General features: G+C 38.3%; 1 protein-coding gene across 2 annotated transcripts in view; it reads right to left on the bottom strand.

The window, feature by feature from the left end:
• The window catches only part of GNPDA2 (glucosamine-6-phosphate deaminase 2), a 33,636-nt gene extending 21,613 nt beyond the window's left edge, over positions 1-12,023 (bottom strand). For both annotated transcript variants that reach the window (XR_005010649.1, XM_036762847.1), the window contains exons 1-4: positions 11,861-12,023; positions 10,113-10,274; positions 7,731-7,832; positions 5,563-5,745 (exon numbers count right to left, since the gene is read on the bottom strand). Coding sequence is in view for 1 of the 2 variants with exons in the window: in XM_036762847.1 (XP_036618742.1) it covers positions 5,563-5,745; positions 7,731-7,832; positions 10,113-10,236 (409 nt within the window). In the remaining variant the exon portion in view is untranslated. The remainder of the gene's footprint in view (positions 1-5,562; positions 5,746-7,730; positions 7,833-10,112; positions 10,275-11,860) is intronic.
• Positions 12,024-24,397: the final 12,374 nt, after the last annotated feature.

Raw genomic sequence — 24,397 nt, 5'->3', positions numbered from 1 at the left:
CAATTAGTTTAGTCAACTGATCCCCTAAACCAATACAGACAGAAGCAGAAAATAATAAAAGTAGAATAAGGAAGAATTACTCCTACATAGGTATATTAATAGCAACGAAAAGTGCTGAGAAGAAAGAAAAAAAAAGGAAAAGACACAAAGCAACACTGGAGAAGAAAAGACCTACAATAAGCATGACAGATGTCTTCAAGTGTTTGAAGAACTATGAGATAGAAAGAGGATTAGATTTGTTCTACTGTAATTAGGAAGAGTGGGTAGACGTTGTTAAGGAGCACTATTTATTAAGCTTGATGCAAGGAAAAATCTCTTAACAATTAGAATTATCCACAATGGGAATGGCCTTCCTAGGCAGGTAATGGGTTCTCCCTCACTGAAGGTCTTTTAAGCAAAAGATGGATGACCACTTGTTGGGTACATTGTACAGTATATCTTAGTTTATGCATGGGTTGGACTAGATGGCCTCTGAAGGTCCCTGCAAATTTGCAAACCCCAACATATTTCTGATTGAGGCATTCACTTCAATACTTCTGAATTATGTCCTATGTTACAAGATACAACAAAAACTTTTACCCATAATGATCATACTGAGACATTTGGGGGAAAAAATTACAAATATACAATATATTCTTTTTAAGAAAGCTGGGGTGTTTTAAAACATATTTTAGAAAGAATTCCATCTAAAATAATTAAAATCTATTTTTTTAAAAGTTTTAGCAATTGAAGATGGTGTGGTTCAACAGTAAGACCATTGCTCTGTAAATGAGAAAACTTTCTTAAAGTCCCAAGTCCACTGCTTCTAAGTTGTGTGACATTGGGCAGGCCTCAACCTTTCTGGGCTGTGGTTCTCGCATCTTCCAGATGAGGGATAAACCCATCCATATTTCACAATTTAAACAAACAAAAAACTAGTACCCAAAACAGTAAGTAGGCTTCAGTTGTCAAGAAAATTTACTTACATAAAATATCCAGTTCCTAATAATGCCAAATAAATAGGGCATTTTTATGTTAAGTCTTCAAGTCGGCCATACTTTTTTTTTTCAATTATTGGCAGCAAAAGTTCACATTGATATAGAAAGTGAATATATGATACTCTCCGGAGTCTAGTTAATCAACAAGCATTATTAAACATGAGGCACCATGCACCAGGGCCAAAAAGACAAAAATGAAATAGCTTCTGTTCTAAAGTAGTTTACATTCCATCAGCTGAAATAACACATACATGTAAGGAAAAGCAAAACATATACAAAGTAAATAAAAAGGAATTTCTGGGTAGGACAGGCTTGGGGAAATCAGGAAATGTTTTATATATAGGTGGTACTTGAGATGAAGTGTAAAAGGTTCTGGGGATTCTACAAGCAGTGAGGATGAAATATGTTGCAGGCCTGGTAAATGTAATGTTATATAAACAAGGAATACCAAGTAAGCAAGTATGGCTAGAATGCAAAATGTGTGATACATACTAAAGCTGGCAAGTTAGGTTGGAACCAGAAATGTAAAGGTCAGTAAGTGTTAATGAGAGAAGTTTCTATTTTGTTCTACAAATAACAGGGAGCACTGGAACTTTCTGAGTAGGTTAGTGACATGGTCAGACATGTGCTTTAGAGATATCATTTTGGAAAAAAAAAAAAGAAATAACATTTTGTCAGAATGAAGAAGGAAAAATCTTATGGCAGGAAGACCATTAGGAGGCTACTGGAAAAGTCTCAGTAAGAAATGTTGAAGGCCTGAGCTAAGGTTCTAGATGCAAGTATGTAGAGAGAAGATGAATCAAAGGGATTTGGAAATAGAATTAGCAAGGCTTGACAACTGACTGAAAATAGAGGCTGAGGGAAAGTGAAATATCAAAAATAACTCCAACCTGGGTGATCTTCCAAGCAGAAATAGGTCTTTTGATCCCAAGTCCAATACTCTTTCAACCACTATACTATCTGCTTACCAATTTTCTGATTTGTTCTTGGATACCAAAATAGCTATATTCAACATTTCTCTGATCATGTCAGATGCAAATTGTTTTTCCTAATTAGGAAAATTTCCTAAATTTTTACAGGTAAATTCGGTACCTAATAAATCAGTGCTTCAAACTTTCCCCTACCATATTTCCTGATTTCTTTAACCAATCATTTCAGGATTACTTCATTGTTATATGTTTTATAACTTGCGACATGGCACTGAGCAACTGGAAAATGAAAAAAGATAAAACTCTGCAGCAGATGCAATGCAATTTTGCATATCAAATTACCTATAATAAGGTCCCCCAAACAGGAAACAGCACTAAGAAAATAAATAATGGATTTTCACTAATTGTTATGTTTCACCAAGTTATTATATGCCTCTGGATGCCCACTCTAAGTGATCACATCACTATTATGGGGATGCTACCGTCTGAGGTAAAGCATCCTTCTTAAGATCCTTTTTCAGAAACAAAATACCGAAAACTGAATAGGAAGTCTCAAGACAGTAAAATAGATAAGTAGCCTAGAGATATCTTGGAACAGAATTAGTCACCTCGCATAAAAAGAATTTATAAGACACTAAAAACATTTCTTTTAAAAAGGACTAAAAAGTGCTATTTTTAGATATAGCTGGAAAAAACTCCAGATTTTTAAGTATAGCTGGGATCTTAAAACTTTAGTTGAACATTTTTAGATGTCTATTTTAACTAGAAATCTCTCCCAAATAACTTTTAAAATCTGTAGCAAATTAACCATGGGTTTCAATAAAATTATATGAGTCATCTTTTGTAATGAAATGCAAAACTTAGATTTAGTTGTTTTTGTAAAAGTGCCTTGGTAGACTGACTACTAATATTAAATGTGGCTGTGAGGTAGGCTAGTTATTGAGATGCAGAGAAGGGAATAGAGGATTTCATTCTGCATATGCAGAAACAGTGAGAGTAAATGGAAAAACCTAACAACACGTGACAACTGTTCCTCCACTGATGTCTTCCTTCAAGAAAGACAACAGACTCAACTGTTATCTGGGATTAGCACAAGGAAGCAAAAAAGAATGTGGAGAAAGTATAAGCTATATTCATGCCCTCAGTTTACCCTTAAGATCCTAAAGAGCTGGTAAAAACCAGGACATGAGGAAAAGATAATTCTATTCAAAATTCTACCAAACCAATGTTTGCGGCTTGGGAACATCTCCTTAGGCCAGAGGTTTTTAAAACTTTTCTATAATATACTCCTTTGGAAGTCTAAAGAAACTTATGGACTCCTTTTTCAGAATATTTCTGTATGCACAAAATAAAACACCTAAGAATACAAAGGAAACCAATTACACTGAAATATAATTATCAAAATACTTTTAAAACAAATCCATAGACCACCACAGGTTAAGAACTCCTCTCTCAGGCATATTGGCTAGGAGATGGGGAGTTCTCTTCCTCTTCTCTTCTACCTTCCTCTCTTCAGTGTTGTTATCACAAAGACTATATGTATGAGAAAACTGCAATATCATAGAGTGGAAAGAACACTGGATTGGGAGTGAAAGGACTTGGGTTCAAATCCCAGCTCTGCCACTTACAAACCATGATTACGGCCAATTCATTTGAGTTTCAATTCAGGGTTGGATTAGATTCCTTCTGAGGTCCTTTGGCCTTTACATCCATGATCCTATAATATAAAACTGGAAAGTAGAAGAAAGGTACCTCCATCTCAAGGTCCCAGAGACTTGTCCCCTATTTAGAAAAGCTTCTCTTCCACTTTTCCTGACTAGGAATTTGAATGTATCACCAAATTAAAGGAACCCTGGAAAGGTATTTCTATCTATTTCCTGTGTGAATGATGTGTCTGTGTAAGGAAATTACTAAAGTTTTCCATTCAAGGCATTTGTTATTTAGTAGTAGGCCAGATTTCCCCTAAGTAAGCAATGTTTATTTGTACCTTGTGAGTTTCATAAACACACATAACTGTTTTCAAATAGAAACCTTGTCATAAGTAAATGAATAAAATATGTGAAGATACAGTGCTGCCAAAGTCAAAGGATCTTGAGTTCAAAATATGTATTTAAAAAAAATATTTACAGAAGGTCAGTGGAGAATGGGAAGGATCTGGTTTAAAACTGAGTACAATTAGTAGTGTGCTGAAGCCAGCTCTTACCAGCTGATGAGAGCTAAATGTTAAAATTTTCTGCGTGAACATTTGCACCACAGAAATCCACAAATGCCCCCAATTGAGAAATGGTCAAAGGATATGAACAGGCAGTTTTCAGAGGAAGAAATTAAAGCTATCTACAGGCATATGGAAAAATGCTCTGGATCGCTGCTGATTAGAGAAATGCAAATCAAAACAACTCTTAGATACCACATCTCTCCTGTCAGATTGGCTAAAATAACAAATCAGGAGAATGATAAATGCTGGAAAGGATGTGGGGAAATTGGAACATTGTTGCATTGCTGGTGGAGTTGTGAGCTGATCCAGCCATTTTGGAGGGCGGTTTGGAACTATGCCCAAAGGGCTATAGAAATGTTCATACCCTTTGACCCAGCAATACCACTTCTAGGGTTGTATCCCAAAGAAATCACGCAAGCGGGAAAAGGACCCATATGTACAAGAATATTTATAGCAGCTCTCTTTGTGGTAGCCAAGAATTGGAAATCAAAGGGATGCCCATCAATTGGGGAATGGCTGAACAAACTGTGGTACATGAAGGTAATGGAATACTATTGTGCCATAAGAAATGGGGATGATGCAGACTTCATAACAACCTGGAAAAACCTACACGACATAATGCTGAGTGAGCGGAGCAGAGCCAGGAGAACGTTGTGCACAGCCACAGATATATGGATTCCGTGAGGACCAACCCTGACAAACTGCGCTTTTCTCAGCAACCTAAGGGGCAAGGACAACTCCAGGGGACTCACGATGGAGAATGCTATCTTCATCGAGACAAAGAACTGCGAAGTTTGAATACAGACTGAGGCATACTACATGCTCGCCTTTTCTGCTTCTCTTTTGTTTTTGTTTTTGGGTTTTTTTTTTTATGGTTCTGTTTCTTCTTTCTCATGATTCATTCCATTGGTCAAAATTCTTCTCCACGACTTGACTAGTGCATAAATTAATTCAATGCGAAGTTACACATGACAGTTATATGAGACTTCATGCCGTCTTGGGGAGGGAGGGGGGAGGGAGAGGAGAAAAACTGGAACTCAAAACTATGTAGAACCGTGCGTGGTAAACTAAAAATAAATAAAGAAATTTATTAAAAAAAAAAAAAAAGAAATCCACAAATGCTACCAGTTAGGGCTTATTTTATTGTTTTGTTGATTGCCTGAAGTTAAAGTGACAAAAATAAATGTTAATACTACAGATTAAACTTAAAAGTGTATCATGAACATATACATACATATATGTATTTTTCCCCAGAGAGCTGATTATTAAACATTTGCTAGCATACCTCTGAATCTAATCTTCATTAAGTTGTTTTGGTTATAGTAAATTTGTTGAATACATTTGCTGCATAAAGGTATGGGTGTTGACTGAATTGCAGAGTTTTAAATTTTAAAAAAAGTTCTATGTTAGTACACAACTAATGGTAAGGTGCTCTACATACCTCCAACAAAAAGATCAATTCCTCCAGCTTCTTCTATTTTCTTTTCAAATGCATCACATTCTGCTTGTAGGTCTGAAGCATTTCCATCAAGGATATGAGCATTATTAGGATCTATGTCAATATGCTTAAAGAAGTTATTCCACATATATGAATGGTAGCTCTCAGGATGATTTCTGGGAAGTCCTAGAGTTAATAAAGTCAATTTGATAAATTTTAAAATTAGGGATTAACTGATTTCCAGAATCTTTCAGGAACACTCTGGACACCATACTTCTAACTATGGTCCCTTTTAGCACTATATGAATGAAGCCTAAAAAACATTTTTAGCACTGTATGAATGAAGCCTGAAAAACATCTTAAAAATGCACTGCTTTTCTACATCACATTTAAGTATAGTCATATTTTGTTACTGAAAATCTCAAACATAAGATTTGAGTCAAGATAACTGGCTCAGGTACATTTTAGTTTTAGAATAAGATCTTTTACATGCTATCATAAGTACACTCTTTCTCTTTTGTCTTCCCTGCACAAATATATCCTATGAACATCTTAAATCTTAAAATTATTTTGATATCTTATAACCATACGCTGAAATGTCTTTACTATAAGGCTAATATTAATAAGTACATTGATTCTTATCAGTTCCCTGAACAGAGACAATATTTATTCAGAACTTTCCCCTTTAATTTAACTCTTTTCATACAGCTTTTGATTCTTTTGGCAAATTTCCTCTAACTACCCAACCATAAATTAAAGCAAATCAAAGTATCTCAAAGTATACAATCGGAAGGGACCTTAGAGGTTGTATGAGGCAGCTAGCTAAGTGGTAAAGTAGATAGAATACTAGGCCTGGGGTCAGGAAGACCTGAGTACAAATCCAGCCTGAGACACTTACTAGCTGTGAGACCCTGGACAAGTCACTTAACTTCTGTTTGCCTGTTTCCTCATCCGTAAAATGGGAATGATAATAGCACCTTCCTCCTAGGATTGTTGAGGATAAAATGAGATAATTATAAAGCACTTAACATAGTGGCTGGCACATAGCAAGCATTTACATAAATGCTACTTGTTGTTACTATTATTGTTGTCTAGTACAACTACACTCAAAATTTTTTGTCCACTTACAACACCCTTATAACATTGTCAGCTTTTATTAGAAGACCTTCAGTACAGAATATTCACTAGCCATTTGAGTAGCCCAGTCCCTTCTTGGACTGCACTAATTCCAAGTTTCTCTTAATGAAGAACTAAAATCTCTCTCCTCACAATTTGTACCTCCAAGGAGCAAGCAGAACAAATCTAATCCTTCTTATACATAATAAACCTTCAATTATTTAAAGATTGTGATGATGTCACCCAGGTTTTCTCCAATTTAAGGATCCTTAGTTTCATTAATCATCAATACAGGTTACCCTCCTCTGTACATACTCTCACTCATCAATGGCTGTTTGAAAATACGGCACTCAAAGTTTAATAGTTAAATGAGGTCTGATGAAGGCTAAAAAAAAAGCAGAACTATTACTTCCCTCACTTTGCATATCATGCTTCAATTGACGTAGTCTAAAATCACATTTGCTCTTTTGGCTACCACATCACCCTGCTGACTCATACTTAATTCCATTAAAATTTTTAATATAAACTTTCTTAGCCACTTATTTCCCATCCTTAAGCACAGAACTGGATTTTTTAGCCCAAGCACAGTACTTTGCATTTATCCCTATAAAAGCTAGTTAGCTTCAATCTACCTTTTTAATATCACATGAGAGTTGGGGGTCACAATTCTGTTAGTCAATGTATTTAACTACCCCTTCCACCTCTATGTCCTCCACACAATTTAACAATACACAGGGAAAACTATTCCAGTGATATCTGGAATTCTTAATAAAAATTCCAGGAAGCCTAGAAGCTCAAGGGAAACACATATATATTTGAAGGGATGAGGCTATATACCGCTAACAAACTCAAAAGTTAAGACATTATATACATTTATATTTTTATGTGTATATATATATATATATATATATATGCATATGCATACACACACACATACACATTGCATAACAATATAAAGTGCAATCTGTTGATAACAGAAGACAAGCTACTCACAAAATAGCATGTGTAATTCTAGGAAATTATTTTATCATCACTGAAAAATGTAGCTTACCTACCTACATACTCATCCATGTTAAAGGTCTTTACATATTTGAAGGAAAGGACTCCATTCTTGTGATATTCTATTAGTTTTTTATAACATCCCAAAGGTGTGCTTCCTGAAAAAAACAATTTTTTTTTTAGCAGAAGCATAAAAAAATATCAGCCCCATCCCAACCACTGGACTTCAGTTCTAGAATGAATAGAAAATCTGTTCTATCAGGGCAAGCTGCTGAGGATAGCCAAAGGGAGAGAAGAAATTCAAAGCCATTTCACAGTTTGGGAAGACCTTAAGAGGTTCACAAAGCTATTAAGTGTCTGAGGCCTGATTTGAACTTGGGAAGATGAGTATTCCTGACTCCAGGCCCAGCATTCTACTGTACCACCTAGTTGCCCCAACACAAATGGCCAAAATTGATTCTGCCCTCCCTCTCCTCCTTTGCCCCCCACCCCAGAATCTGTGGCCTAACTTAAGGATGACTAAATCTGTCTCTGCTGACTCAAGGAATTCAGGCAATATATAGTACCTTTTCATAGAAGGTTAAATTGTGGCTTGAAAAATGAACTATCAGACTTAAGATTAAGCAGCTTATTCCATCTTCCCTTTCTCATTACACAACAGACTCGATTTGCTTATTTTTTTTAACTTTCCTTATTTTAAAATGAGTTTGCTAGGTTTAGAGTCAGGAAGCCCTAAATTCAAATTCTGAGTCTGATATTTACTAGTTGTGTGACCCTGGACAAATCACTTAGCTCCTGTGTGCCTTACGCAACTCCCTGGACTTAAATAAATCCCAGATGGATTTTTATTTATGGAGTTTCACGAGCTGAGAAATATTTCCAGGATGAAGCTGAAAGGTCATCTTTAGGAGCTTTGCTCTTAATTAAGGACAGAAATCTAGAGAAAGTGAAAAAGGGGAAATGATTACCAAAGGTGTAGGAAAACTCACTTTCTTGTCAACACTTTCTAATCTAGTGGCCCACGACAGAAAGCTAATTAAAATGCTTTATGGTAAACTGAGAAAAAGGAAAATTTAATGCCTTAACCACTTTGCATTCTGCTACCAGTCACTTCATCAAGAATAGAGATTGAATATGTATTTATGCCTACTGGAAATCATACCTAATGTCCCCAGTGTTTCAGTATTATGACTAGGCTGAGGTAGTTAAGGTTCTGTCTTGAAAAAGTCCTTTAGTGTAAGGTAATTGTCATCATTCTCTTGTAACACTTCAAGAAAAGGGCAAACAAGAGGTAGAGAAAGAGAAAATGACTAAAAGAAAACACAAGAATAACTCACTTATATAGGATTTTCAAGTTTGCATTACCATTTTACACACATTATCTAACATGACAAGTCTGTGAAGTAGGTCCTATAGGTGTTATTTCCAGTTTGCAGAATTAAGGTTGAGAGCTTAAATAATAAAAGCTTAATAATAGCACCTACTTCACAGAGCTGTTAATGAAGATAAAATGAAATAATGTATGTAAAGTGATTTGCAAACCTTAAAGCACTATATAAATATCAGAGCAGAAAGACAGCTGAATTTGGAAACAAAAGACCAAGGTTCTAATCTCAGCTTTCCACTTACTACTTGGGTAAATAATCTTTCTGGGCCTCAGTTGCTTTGTCTGCAAAATGAGAGAACTAAACTAGATGACGTCTAAGGTTCCTTGAGTTCTAAATCTCTATATTATTGTTGTTAAATAATTTCAGTGGTCACACAGCCTGAAAGTATTAGAAGCAAGATTTGAAATCACTGTGTACTCCATGTCTCATATTCTACCCAGAATGCCATGCTACCTTAATTCTTTCACTCTGATGCTGTTCAGTTGTGTCCAACACTTTGTGACCACATTTGCAGTTTTCTTGGCAAACACAACGGAGTGGTTTGTCCTTTCCTTCTCCAGCTCATTTTACAGATGAGGACACCGAGGCAAACAGGGTTAAGTTACTTGTCCACAGTCACACAGCTAAGTACCCGAAGTCTTCCTGACTTCAGGCCAGGTACTTTATCCACTGAACCACCTAACTGCCCAAATTCTTTCATCACTTCTTATTAATCAGAGTTTTACCTTCTGAAGCCCAAACTGGAAAAAAGTGGGAGAAATGATAGGAATAACAAACCTTCCCCCTCCCCAAAAACCAACAAACAAAAAGAAAATGATACCAAAAAATCTTATGAAAGTGAGTACCCAAGATAGAAATGTCTTAAGAGCATAGTATCCAATGCACTCATTTCTTCATTTAGATATTTGTACCTCATGAATGTTTCTTTTTTCGTTCTATTCCAGTATAGGCAGTAATCATGTAATAACTGGATAAAAAAGAGAACACAGAGAACAAAATGCTAACATTTTCACAAATCTTTACTTACATCTGGAAAAATTAGCTTATTACCTGTTGGCAAGCCCAAGGTAAAATATCTGTTCTGTCCTGGTTTGAACTGGATAATTCGATTACAGATGTATTTGGCAGCCCATTCACTAGCCAAGTCATAATTATCAAGAATTACAAGTCTCATTCTGGTGATACACAGCTCCTCGATCAAATACTTCAAACCTGGAAAAATTCCATTGTACAGCACTTTAAAGTAGTTTACAAATATAAATATAAATTATGCTAATGATTCCAGAAAGTTACTTTAAAAATGTGTGATTATTAGAGTTATAGCACTAAATTCAAATATCTTAAATACAGAGGTTACATAGACTTTCCTCCCTAAAAGAGAAAATCAAATACACAAAAACTTATTAATGAATCAAGTTTTAAGATCTGATCAAGGCAATGATTAAAAGGTAGTATTTTCTAAAAAAGTTTTTTCAGATTAATCTTTATAAAAGGAATGTGAAAATATTTTTCCTGCTTTAGATACAGTAATGCATACTCTTCCCTGGCTTGGAATACTGAGTGTATCAGATGATTTTTAAAGTGAATCACAAACAGTAGCTAAACATTTCAACTCAATCTGATAAAAAAAAAACCAATTAGAGGATAAGGTTAGTTACAAAGATCAACATGGCCTCTCTCAAAATTCACCTCCACCTTGGCAGCAAAAAGCTTCTCACAACAAAATTAGAAACACCTGGACTGTTGTGAGCCGAAGACTAATTTGCATCTATTAGGACCAAGTTAAAGGGATACAATTGCAGTAACAGTAAAAAGGAAAATCGTATAGTGTACTGTTGAAGAAAGTCTTTTGAGGACACACTTTAAAGTACTCTTTCCCGTGGAACGTTAAATTCAAACATACAACTCATTCTTCCCCACCTCCAACATTATCTGCTTTCCCACTTGGTGCATTTCCCTGGGATCACAAACATATCCCTCCTGTCCTCAGCTCATCATCTTCCTTAGCTAAAGAGCCACAAAAGACTTTTGGAAAGACTATCATCTAATTCATCTATCATTTTGCTGATGAAAAAACTGAGTGACGCCCTCAAGCTCACACAATTTATTAGCAGCACAGCTGAGGACCATAAGAACCATAACTTTAGGGGCATTTTCCTTTTCCAGGTGTGGTCTTTAAAACTGTGCACAAAGAACCCAGTTGGAAGGCAAGAAGAGCCGGGGAAGGTGTTCCTCCTCCCTGGAGGCAGGAGCGCTTTGGCCTGGCCCAGGACCACCAACCAGGGCTACAAGAGCTTACACTTAAACAGCCCTTTAAAAAGGTCAGATCTCGTTGGGTAGGTGGCCCAAGTACTGGCACGACGCACGTCACCATTTTAAATAAGAGTGGCAGGGCAAGGGCTGTTTGTTTCTCACTTCCTCTCCCACTGCCCCACATTCCCGGGGCCTCGCACGGTGCCAGGCATATAGTAGGCACTTAATAAATGTTCGCTGATTGCCTGACTGAGCACAGCTCAAGGGGGATGAAGGGGGGGAGAAAGCTGCCCACAAGGGACGCAGCTAGAAAAGTTGGAGTTCGGGCTCGAACCCCTGCCTCCGGGCTCCGAGCCTGACGCTTTCTCGGCTTCCGCGATACAAGTGGGTAGAGGAGAGCGAGGCTGGATGCCCAAGGCGGAGAGAGCGAAGGTGCCAGGATCCATCTCCTCACCGAGAAATTGGGGCCCGGCTCGGGAGGTCCCACTCACCCCGAACCCACGCCGCCCTCGGGGCCCACCCCGCTTCAGCCCCACAGGACTCACCGCCGGAACCGGCCCCTGGGGACCCCCCGCGGAGCTCGGCTGTCACTCGGGAAAACGGAAAGACGAGATCGACCAGCGATCCCGAGGAGAGCTGGGGCCGCAACCCCGGAGACCCGGATGGACAGCGCAGCGGCAGGAAGGGACGGAGGAACAGAACGCCCCGGGATGCCCTGCGCATGCGCGCCTCCTTCTTAGCCTCGGGGATGAGGATGCAAGCAGCCAATCAGGCCCGGCTCCTGGCCAGGGTCGGTTTTTTTTTTTTTTTTCGGTTAGTCTCTATCCTTCAGCCCAGAGAGGCTCCAGTCCTCATTCGAAGCCCGTGGACCCAGCTGGGAGCTTCCTCGCGACCTAGACAGCCAAAGACTGGGTCTCAGGGCTCAACCCTGCTATTCCATCTATGTAACGTTGAGCAAGATATTAATCTCTTTGGGTCTCTTTCCGTGTATAATGATTTATTATATAAACACTTTAAGGCTTGCAAAACGTTTTATCTCATTTGATTCCCCACAAAAAATGCCGTGAGGTAGGTGCTGTTAACCCATTTCACAGAGAAAATCGAGACTTCAAGAGCTATCATTTATAGAGCTAAGGTTTAAAAGCAATATAATAAAGTAACTACTAACATTTACAAAGCGCTTACTGTGTGCTCACTACATTACAATTTTTATCTAATTTGATCCTCAGGTGTAGGTGCTATTATGCCCGTTTTACGAATGAAGAAACTGAGGCAAATGGGTTAAGTGATTTGTCCGGGGTTACACAGCTAGTAAGTGTCTATCGCCAAATTCAAACTCAGGTCTTCCTGGATGCTGGCGGGGCTGTTCAATACACTATTATTATTACCATTTCTCATTTGAGGAACCTACGGCTGAGAGGTCTTAACCTGCCTAGAGTCACAGATGGTAAGTATGGGTGTGGAGGCGGGGGTACGCTTGAGGGGGTCAGGATTTGAACTCTTAAGTATTCCTAAAATTCATTCCTGAGGCAAAGTGAAGCAATGGAGCAGCTCGGCTTTCCTTAGGGAAAATGCCAAGGGAAAAGTAGAATCGTAGTGGTCTTTAAGACTTAACGGAAGAGGTACGGATTTATCCTTATCTTGAAATAGAAAATAGTTGGGGAAAAGGAGGGGAGTCATAAATTATGCCATTTCAGAAACATCTGAACAAAAGGTGGCGTAGCAGAAGGAAAAAACAAACAAATTATGGTCCAAGGATAGTCCACTAAGTAGAAAGTTTCAACAGAGGGCTAGCAAGAGCAGGCTGCTGGGAAAGAGGGTTCATGGAGTGAGAAATGAGGTGCAAAAGGTAGTTTGAGAATGGATTGATTACTGCCAGTCTGTGGAGAATTTTAGGATGAAATTTTTGAACTGTGCCTGATACTGTGCCATAATGAATGAAGGAAAACTGTGTATACATTGTGAAAAGAAAAGCACACTGATGCATTTTGGGCCAGATTTTGAATTGGTACAATCATTTTGGAAAACATTTGGTCATTATGCAAATAAGGTGACTAAAATGTCCAAATGCTTTTACCCAGAAATATTATTGCTAGGCCTATACTTTAAGGAGGTCATTGACAAAAAGAAAGGCTCCAATATGTAACAAATATTTATAGAGGCACTTTTTGAGGTAGCAAATAACTGGAAACAAAGTAGATGATCACTTGACAAATGACTGAAAAATTGAATATGATGAAATATTACAGTGCTATAAGGAAAGGCAAACATGATAAAGAGACAGATGTGTGAACTAATGCAAAGTGAAGGAAGCAGTGCCAGGAAAATTAAAGTTGATGGCAGTAGCAATACAAAAGGAAAGGACAACAACCACAACATAATCTAACATGAATATTCCAAAAATGTAATGACTAAGTTTGCCACAAAGAAGAGAAATGGGACACCTCCTCCTCCACTTTTGTAAAGATAGAGGTCCATGGGTATGGAATATTGCACATATAATATTTGTTTTGTCCCAATATTTAGAGGTCATCTAGTCCAATCCCTGAAGGGATGAGGAACTATGGTCTATAGAGATTAAATGACTTGCCCAAGCTCACCAAGGTAGGAAATGGCAGATACAGCACGTGAATTCATATGCTCTAACTACGAGGCCAATGCTCTTCCCACTGTCCTATATTCCCTCTGAAGATGGAGTCTACGAAAGGAAGAATCTGAAATTACAAGGAAGCTAGCTTACAAAGGAGGTGAGAAACCATCACACTGAAAATTATGAGTATGACTGTTAAAACATTTATTAAGCACCTGCTATGTACCAGGTACTGCATTATATGCTTTACAAATATCCTTACAACAACCCTGTGAGCTAGGTCCTATTATTATCCCCATTTTACAGATAAGAAAACTGAGACAAAGAGAAGTTAAATGAGTTGCCCAAGGTCACATAGCTATTAAATATCTGAGGCCATATTTGAACTCAGCTCTTCCTGACTGCATGTGCAGAAGTCTATCTGCTGTACCACTTAGCCACCTGTGGCATCTATTTACTAGGATCAAGCCTTGTGTGTTATGATATCTAATTATATTGAGGAGGTACATTGGCACCTTTTTCTAGATAGATGGCATCTGAGATCCTAGTAGCTGTGATGATCCTATTCTATAAACAATTCTCAATTTTATAGTATACTCATTTATTAAGAAACTACATCAATTATAAGTAACCGTCAGAATTCAATTAGTTGCTTCTTTAATTTAAAATGAGAGCTTGAGCTTTTAGAAGTCACCACCATTCAAACTTTAAAATTTGAGGAATTTATGCTAATATTCAGATGTTCATAAAGTTTCTTTAGAAAAGGAACTATAAAAATACAGATGGCAAGAGGATATAATGAGAGGGGATTTCAATTTTAACAGCTTAGAATAAAACACCCTCTCTTGATTGTAACCGAATCAGGGAAGTTTAGCAGGGACCATAAACTATAAAACACACTCTCAATGGATTATAGATGACGGTTCATGTCATGACTAAATAAAGACTTTAGATTTAAATTTATTGCTGACTTGACTAGACTCTATTAATATTACATAACAGCCAAAAAATTAAACCAATATTTTTAGTCTTTTTCCCCCTTTTTTCCTTTTAATTTTTTTTTAGATTCAAAGGCCAGAACACAAATATAGGATAGAGAAAAAAAAAACAAAAACATATCAATTTTCAAGGTGTCATTTTCTTAAGATTCTGGATCTCCTTTTCTAATTGGTTGAGTTTCCTTTCATAATCTTCTTGTTTTTTCTTGGATTATTCTTATTTTAATTTTTTTTCATTTTTCCTCCATCTCTGTCATTTGATTTTTAAAGTCCTTTTTAAAGATCTTCTATGAATACTTTTTGGACAGGTGACCATTTGATGTTACTCTTCCGAGGCTTCTTTACTTCAATATCTTCCTCTGAAGATAAACCCTGGTCTATTCCCATAATAGCTTTCTATGGTTGAATTCTTTCTCCTTTGCCTGTGCTTTTTGTGTGTGTGTGTGTGTGTGTGTGTGTGTGTGGTAATAGCTTAATTTTTGTAATCACTTCTAGCTCTGGGGTATGGGAGATGGTGCCTCTTGCCCCAGTTCTCTCCTGTAGCCTGAAAGCAAAGTCAAACCTCCAACCTCCTGTAAGTGTCCACAGCTAGGGTCATTCTGCCCCACTGCTTCTGTACTCTCAGGGCATGTGCTGTTTCCTTCTCTCCCCAGAAGCTCTCCACAGCACAGCTGGGTCTGGCATTCCTTGTCAGCGGGGGTTTTCTCAATCTTCTCTGGGCTCAGACACCCAACTCCCCTCACTGTTGGGTGGGGGAAGTTCCCCTGGCAAGGAAGAGGCAGCCCCTCAAACCAACTAGCCCCAAGGCTTGCCTCTTCTTGTTAACTCTTAACTCAGACCCTAGCCTGGAGGTGTTTACTTTTCACTGGGACCAAATCTTGTCCTGGGATTTTTCTTTTTGTCTTCTCAAAGTGTCCCTGGAGGCCCCTGGTTGTTCCCCCATTCTTACTTATTTTCACCAGCAATTTGTTTGCCCTAGGGTGCTGTTTTATCTCTTTTGCAAGGGAAAATTTTGAGGGATTAGAATTTTCTGACCTACTATGATGTCTTCCGAGAATCCTCTCAACAATATTCTTTAAAAAGTAATTACTGTATGCTGATAGAAATCAAGGTGCGTGGCCTAATGAATTTAATATTAATAATTGATGGATGTTTCATGGTGTAGGGGATAGAGTTCTGGACTTAATGTTCAGGATAGGGTAAAATTCCACCTTTGACGCTAGCTATAAGACTAGACAAGTTACTTAATTTTATGTCCTCCAGGTAAATCCTTCAGTTTGATCTATTAAGTCATAGAGTTGCAGTGATGGAGGGAGTTTTTCACCGTGTAGATCCTTCACCAACTTATAGAATAATAATTGTAGAAAGCATAGTCATTGGTTTGAAAAGTGCTTAAACTATTTTGTTTTAATGGAGTCCTTTCAAGAAAGAAACATTTTCTAATAATAAGGATAAACTTGTTAGTATCATGAAAAATGTAAAATATGACTAATTCTAAAGTACTCAAACATGAAAGGGCGTTAATTGAACCTGAAATTAAAAGGCAGGACCTTTTTCTAATGTGTATGGCAGTAGTTCCACCGTTGTTTCATTTTAAGTGGTAATTTTTATATTTTCCTCAATTTTTTGTTTTAGAAAGACGTATATCTCTACTGTGGCCTTGCTAATGAGAAAGAGGGAGGTGAGAGTAGAACAACACATCAAAGGCTATCAAAAGCCAATTAAATGGTATTAAATATGAGAGTAATGATTATTAAATAACCAGATATTAGGGAGATCAAGGATTCTCTTTCTTCCTCATTTGGAGATTAGGGCAAAGCTTAGTTCTCTGAAAGGTAGGAATTTTGTTACCCCACTCAACTAAAGAACATTACAAAGAATTTAAGTGAATTCTGGTTCATTGTGTTCCACTCAGCCAGGTCTGGGTAGAGGTAGATACTCTGTCTAGATTTCCTGAGGCTGAGGGTAGTCTGGGAGTGAGAGTGATCAGTCGTGTATCATCCCCCACGCCACCCCCCCCATTAGAATAGTTCTATCTCTTTATAATAGTCATTCTTCTTACTGATTGTTAACCCAGAGGACTTAAAAGAACTGTGAAAGGACCTAAAATCACCCACAAAAATTATGATGTTTGACAACAAACTTATTTACCACTCTGTATCTTAAAAAACAGATTTATGTTTTCACTTCTAAGATGACTGGACTTTGTTTTTTGATAGATTGCTATGTCACCAAATTGTAATTTTCCTTATCTCCTGGTCAGGACAGAGTATGGAACTGATCAAGCTACAGGGCTTATTGATGAATATGTTAGCCACTGGTGTACATATCAAAAGGATACAAGGAAACATGTGAGTTCTGGGAAATGATCCTGCTGAAGAACTGATTTCAGGAAATTGACTCTATCCTGGCAATACTCTGACCCCGAGGCCATTAGGGGCTGTGTCATTTTATAATGAGGTAGGCAGAGTTAGATTGATGTACAGTCTGAGGCAGAGCAATTTTATGTTTGACAGGTGATAAAATTAAATTCAAGTCACCAAAAAATCATCCTGGGATTGATACAGTCTCTTTGGTCCTGATGGCTACAAACCTAGCTGCTGCACTGACCTGTCCATATCCTCTCCCTCCCCCACCCCACCCCAAAGAAAAGAAAAAGGACTGATTATACAGTTGATAATGTCTTCGCTTATTTTCTTAAATTACATTTCTTTGTTCTGTTTCCCAGAGTAAAGTATGTAGCCAGGTGCCTGTAAGGGTTGGAGGTTTATTTGGTTTGGAGTAAAACAAGAGCAGAAAAAGGAGTGGGCATTCAATCACTCCCTCCTCTGGCCACACTCCCCTTTGGAATGTGTGGGTGCCAGACTTTTTCTCTTCATTCTTCCTCTCCTTCCACCAGGCAGGACCTTCTCTCTAGTTGATCCTCCTCTCCTCAAAACGTTCTCTGTACATGCATGTGTGGGAAAGCAACCTTACCTACATAGTGCCACCCACAATAGAAGTGGTTCAGATTTCACATAAGGTAAGGAAACCCTGATCCAAATTTTCCCTGTTGCTGGCTATTCATACAGAATATAATTCTAAAAATATCAATAATTTTCTCATTTAGCTTGGAGCCCCCACTTGGTGGCAAGATAAGAACTCTTCCCACCCTGACATTTAGCCAGAGAAGGTCTGTCTTCTCTGTTTTTTTGTCTTTATTGTACCCTGCTTTACGTTTTACAACAGAACACAAAACAGGAAGGATTAGACTCTATCCTTTATTGAAACTGGCTGTGGTACTAATTAAGATGGAAAGTATAAACCAACTTTATAGAGTTGGAAAATTTTGGAGGATGAATGTCGAGCATTCCTGGGCAAGTGGAAGGGGAGATGAGAGACTACCACTTTCCCATATATTCCCTGTTTTCCTTAACGGAATATTAGCAATCAGCAGTAGCCCAAACAACAATTTCTTCAGTACTTTTAGGCTGCTTTAGCCCCTCCTTCTCACTCCTTGCCCTACCTCTGGCAGCAGCCCATTGTAGTTAAGACTGGTGTAACACCAGCCTCTAGATTCCCTTATTATCTTGACTCACTATCACTCACTTCACTAATGGAACTACTCTTTTTCATAATCAAATTGTAGAGGGAGAAATGAACCAAGGGATGTAGGAATCCCAAACCAAAATTCCCAAGGCAAGGCCACCTGGAATGAATTCGCAGACCCAAACATTCTTTAAGTCAAGGAGGCAAAGATTTATTACCCTTTAAGTAAATAAAGCAAGCAAGAGTTCTTAGGGAACCTGCAACCATACAGAGCTACAGGGAAACTTTTAAGTACAAGATTTAGGGATGAAACCTGTCAATCAGGTGTGTTGAGGTGGGATTAGGGAGTGGTCAGGGCGTGATTAGGGGTTGGTCAGTTCTTAAAGGAACATGTACTTTTTGTATCTACTGTGCAGGTATCTTACCCAGAGTTCACTGGGAAATAGCCCAGGGCGGGGGGGGGGGGGAGGGGGCGGGGCAGGAGGAGGTGTGGTTTTGCCTGTGAAACCAGGAGTTCAGGGCTAGCTGGAGATACTGGCTAGGTTCCATCAAGTGCCTTGTTAGTCAAGATTAATGTAAGGGAGTATACATTTGAACTATGTCTAGGATACATGTTAGACTCAGTTTATGGTCAATTATCAGCATCTGGGAATCAAACTATAATTGGGCATAGCTGCTTACTAAGGAAGAAGCAGAGATAACTTTGGGGCACACTGCCCTTTAGCTAGAGAAAGGCTGCCTTGGAAAGAATATGTTTGAGAACTAGGTGTGTTCTGAAATTGGAATTCTGCCACAGGCACAGGCACCCAGGCAGAGGCTAAGGGGAAATGTGATGTTACAATTAGGGTCCAAGCACAAGCACCCTATCAAAATCAGGAGTTCATCATCTTCCTTCCCAGAATCCTGCTTGCTTTGCCCTCTTGACAGCAAACACAAAAATTCAGTTCTGACCAACCAAACTTCATCTTCCATTGTGAAATTCTCTGTGTCAAAGAAGTACTATGGATTACAAATTGCATAAAAAATACATTAACTGGAATCAGTGAAAACACATTCCACACATTTAAAGAATTGTCTGCTATTGTTTTCAGTTAAATATGCAGAGTCCCTTGGTTATAACAAATTCATACATGTCAGGCAGCTTCTTTGTGCTGCACAGTGACTTTAAGGGGAATAGCCTATAATGGAAAAAAGCTAGAGAAGACTTCGGATTTACCTGTAAAAAAAAAAATGGAGGAGGGGGTGAGTAGTGAAGAGAAGGGAAGCATTGATTACAACATTATTTGTCCTTTAGAGCCTTGTCAATGGAATACTGCATATAAATTAAGCTGAAACACTCAAGTATTTGGGGTGATTTTTACTAGTAAGTGTACCACCAAATTTATTACATACTTAAATATATTTTTATATATATAGCCTTGAGACTATGTTGTTTTGACATTCTATAGAGTCAGAATTTTAAATATGCAAAATGCCACAGAAAAATATTGTAAATCCTTCATTGTAGAGGAAGTAGGCCCATGATAAAAATTTTAGAGCAATATTTAAGTCTCGTATAGTTTTTTAAAAATCAGTTTCTTTTTATACATCTTTTTACATAACCCATTTTCCATGCTCCATTAAGCTGGACTACTCACTTGCCCCAGAACACTGCCTTTACCTTTTGGTTTCTATGAGATTCTCTATTCCTGAAATGTCTTTTCCTTATGCCTTTAGATATTGAATCCCTACCCATTCTTTGGTGTGGAGGAAAAAACATTAGCCTTTGAGTCAGAAGATCTGGTTTCAAGTCCTGGTTCTGCTATTTACTGTGTTGGGAAGTCTCTTCATTTCTCTGGTCTTCCTTTTCCTCAACTGCAAAATGAGGGTATTGCACTGGATGACCTCTAAGACCCCGTTTTGACAGTCCAGCTAGCAGCTGCTGTGGGGAGTGTAAAATCAACAAGAACCAGCTTACAGAGCACTGCAAAATCCCAGATTCTTTTGATCCGCTTTACTAAGGAAAGCAACGGGGTTAACAGGCTTACTTTAATTCAGCATACAAATACCATTCAATTAGTTTAGGGGGAAAAGCCAGCACCCTGAACTTCAGAGCAAAAACAAACAAATTATAAACATTGACAGACAGACCAAATACAATTCATAGTAACCAACATCTGAGTTCAGCCCGGGAGCTCATAACAAGGGCTGGTCCTGTGTCATGTGCGCCACCACTGCTTGCGGGTCAGAGCTCCGAAAAAGAGAAAGCCAACCCCTGGTTTTATATCTTTTTCAGGGTCAAGGGTGAGTCACACATGCGACTCACCCACGTGACCTAAAATCATCACAAAGAGGCAACTTAAACTGACATGGTCTAAAAGCCTCTGATGTCCCAAACATGCCACTCAAACCAATGTAAACTAGGCTGAGGCAAGGAGGTCACCAAAGACTCCCAATCTAATCAAGGAAACAAAGGTCAAACTCTTCAAGGGCACTTGGTTGGACTGAGTGCTAAGAGCCCATTTTGATTGCCGACACAGATGCCGTCAATCTAATTCCACAATCCTATAATGCTGAAAGAAATATTTTGGAAGGAAAATTCCCCTTGATGTAGTAGAATGAGCAGATTTGAAGTAAATATTTTAAAGAAGTATTTTATTAGGTAGAACTGGTTTGGATATTAAGACCTATCTCCTATTGCCTATAAATCAGACTTATTCCCCAATAAAATAGCATATCTGCTGATGTTTAATTATCACCTTTGGGCCTTAAAACATTTTATATGCTCTCAGAGTCAGTTTCATATGTTGGTTAGTTTTGCCAAACTACTTTTGTTTCTCTTTTTTAAATCTTTGCCACAAGGGATGATTCTCTTCCTAGGAGGTTGAGGAAATGTATTTTGAAATGAAGATGATATCTAAAGCTAGCCATATATTTTTCAGTTTTAAAATGTAATAAAAAGATAAAAATTTTCTTTAATTTAAAAGTAAGGTCAATCAAAACCAGAGACGTGCTTATGATGAGTCACTAATGTGTAGAATGCGATATTGGGATAAGTACATTGGTTCTTTGCCTCTGGTCTATCTGCAGTTTTTGTGTGGAACTCTAAATATCTCAAGTATGGTGAAGGGCAGAGGTTGTCCATAGTTTCCCATGACTGTTATAATTGTGAACTTTTTGTCTTTATGAAAAAATTCCCTTTTTTTCTTATAGCTCTAATTAAGGTTTGGGTGGGCAAGTGGCATTTTGAAAAGTGAGGCAACTTTCAAATCCATTATTTATAATTAATTTACTTGTCCCTTTTCTCCTCTAAGATTTCCTAAGTTGTATATGACCTTGACATTCTATAAATTAGCTTCCTTATATTTAGGTGGAATTATAAAAATTGCAAGATAATCATTCTTATACCTATCCTATTATATTCTATGATCTTAAATTTAATATTAGAATCAAATGAAAATGACTTCTTTTAGAATATCTTCAATTTTCTTAGTGTTTCTGTAGTTGATAAAGAGGACACCTTGTGTAGGTGGTGAAATTTTATTCTCAAAAATATAGATCAGGGACGTCCATGTTTTGGGTAGCAGCCCTGAATAATTTGTACAACCTTTGGGCAAATTTACTACCTTGGACAAATTTAAGACTGAAATAATTGGTGACAGAATGGGGGAAAGGAGAGTTCTCTCAAAGGTTCATTTTTCAGAGGCATATTTGTTTGGATAGACTTGGGGTGAAGGAACAGCAAGAGAAGGTGAAAGACCTGTGGAGGAGAAGGAGGTGCAGAAGGAGAAGGACATAAAGAGGAAAAGGCATTCAGGTAAAAGAATAAAAGACAAGGAAAGCAAAATAAGTTGGTAAGGCACAGGAAAATAAGAAAGGGGAATGGAAATTGGGTAAGATTGTATCAAGGTACTAAGAGTAAAAGAAGATGCTAATAAGGTCAGGAAATTAACATGTTCAGAGAAGAATATATCCCCTGAGCTGTTGTAAACAGATGTTCTTCAGGAGAATTACTAACCAGAAGGCCAAACACTGAGCGGTTTTATGTCTAGCAAGTATAATGACAAGGGAGAACTTTGCAGTGACGTATATCAACTGTGATGTTTTAATTTCTGTCAAGCCAAGTGACTACTATTTTCAAAATACAGAATAGTCTCCCTTTTAGAAGACAAGGTTAAAGGGCTCAAGGAGACTCTCCAGATTATTAGGTAGAACAAAGTATTCCTTTAAAACAAACAGTAGAGGGCGGAGCCAAGATGGCAGCTGGAAAGCAAGGGCTAGCGTGAGCTCCCCACTGAGTCCCTCCAAAAACCTATAAAAAATGGCTCTGAACCAATTCTAGAACTGCAGAACCCACAAAACAGCAGAGGGAAGCAGGGCTCCAGCCCAGGATAGCCTGGATGGTCTCTGGGTCAGGTCTGTCCCACACGGAGCTGGGAGCTGAGCGGAGCAGAGCCCAGTGTGAGTGGCACAGACCAACCAGACCAGGAGCCGGGCGGAGCGGGCCCTAGCACCCTGAATCAATGAGCTGTGGCAGAGGGACAAACACTTCTGTTTCTTCCTGAGTGTGGACTTTTCACAAGGGCACTTCCTGTTTACCAGCTTTCTCTTTTGATTTTTTTTTAACCATGTTGGAAAGGACTTTGGCTTAGGATTGTCCCTCTCCATCCAGCAGATAGGCTGGCACTGCTCCTTTGGGATTTTTTTTTCATTATTCTTTTGCCGGGTATTTCTCTTTTCATGCATCTTGATAGTGTTTTTCATCTGACTCTTCTCAGCATGACATTGTTTATGGTAGAATTTGGCCTTTAGACGAGTCATTTTCTTTGCTCTCTTTGAATGTTCATGAGCCTGTCAGCATTCCTTCTTTCTCCTCTACTCTTGGTAATCCAAATAGTAGCCATACCATTTTCAATGTAACTCTACATATTCATTTTGTGGCATGGGGACAGTGGGGGTGGAGGGGTTGGATGGGAAACAGGAAAAAGAGCTGCTGAAAATACCTTCAAACTTCAGACCCTCTACCATTAGCAGCAAAAATTCTTAAATATTTGCATATTCCTGATGGAGATGAGATCTGAACCCCTGAAAGGAAAAGACTGTGTCTTTGGGAGCTAATCCCTAAAGCCCCTGAACCAAGTCTCTGGCATTCTTTTGAGGCACCTGGCCCTTCCCAGTCAATAATCCTTTTAACTGCCACCTCTCTACTCCTCCCTACCTCCACCCTTAATCCAGGTCAATCCTTCATTCTGCTACCTCTGGTCCGACCCAGGCTATTCACCACTCCTTAACCCCATCCAGATCTTCCCACAGTCTATCTGTATAAAAGTATCCACCTTGCCCCCATTATGTTGGTCTGATTCTTTAAATCCCGCCTGCTGGTATTGGTGTCACAAGTGCTCAGATTCTTAAAATCTGGCCTGCTTGTACTGGCGTTACAAATAATGCAAATTCTTAAAATCTCTCCCACTTTTATTGGTGACACAATGTTGACCTGAAAGTTTAGTTAAAGGAGGCAAACAAGCTAGGTGACATGTAAATTCATATTGTCTATTCCCTTAAAACTAGCAAAGCTAGCTTACTTATATGTATAAGGAGCCAGAGCATAAATTCTGACTATATGAATACAAGGAATACATTTTTAGAACAGTCCCAACTCAGCATGTCTGTGCTACTCAATTTATAATCTTCATGTAGGTTTAATCACAGTATAAGAAGGGAATTTCTTAATTGGATAGAATTGTAAATACAATAAGAAAAGAGAGTTGACAAAGTGTCAATTGAAATTATGATGCAGGACATCTGTATTTTCTTTACCATTAACATACCATAACATATGTCTATAAAATATTAAGATAAGAAAAAGTCCCATTATTCAAGATAATGTCTTGGGTTAAGGGTCTCATCCTTAATGGCCATAGACAGAGGAAAGAATGCCTTAAGTCAGCCCCATCTGGGCTTGTTGACATAAGAAGAGCTATTCTCTG

The sequence above is a fragment of the Trichosurus vulpecula genome, chromosome 6, assembly GCF_011100635.1.
Source record: "Trichosurus vulpecula isolate mTriVul1 chromosome 6, mTriVul1.pri, whole genome shotgun sequence".
NCBI lineage: Eukaryota > Metazoa > Chordata > Mammalia > Diprotodontia > Phalangeridae > Trichosurus > Trichosurus vulpecula.
Note: the sequence above shows the minus strand (reverse complement) of the source record. Positions and strands in the feature narration are given on the sequence as shown.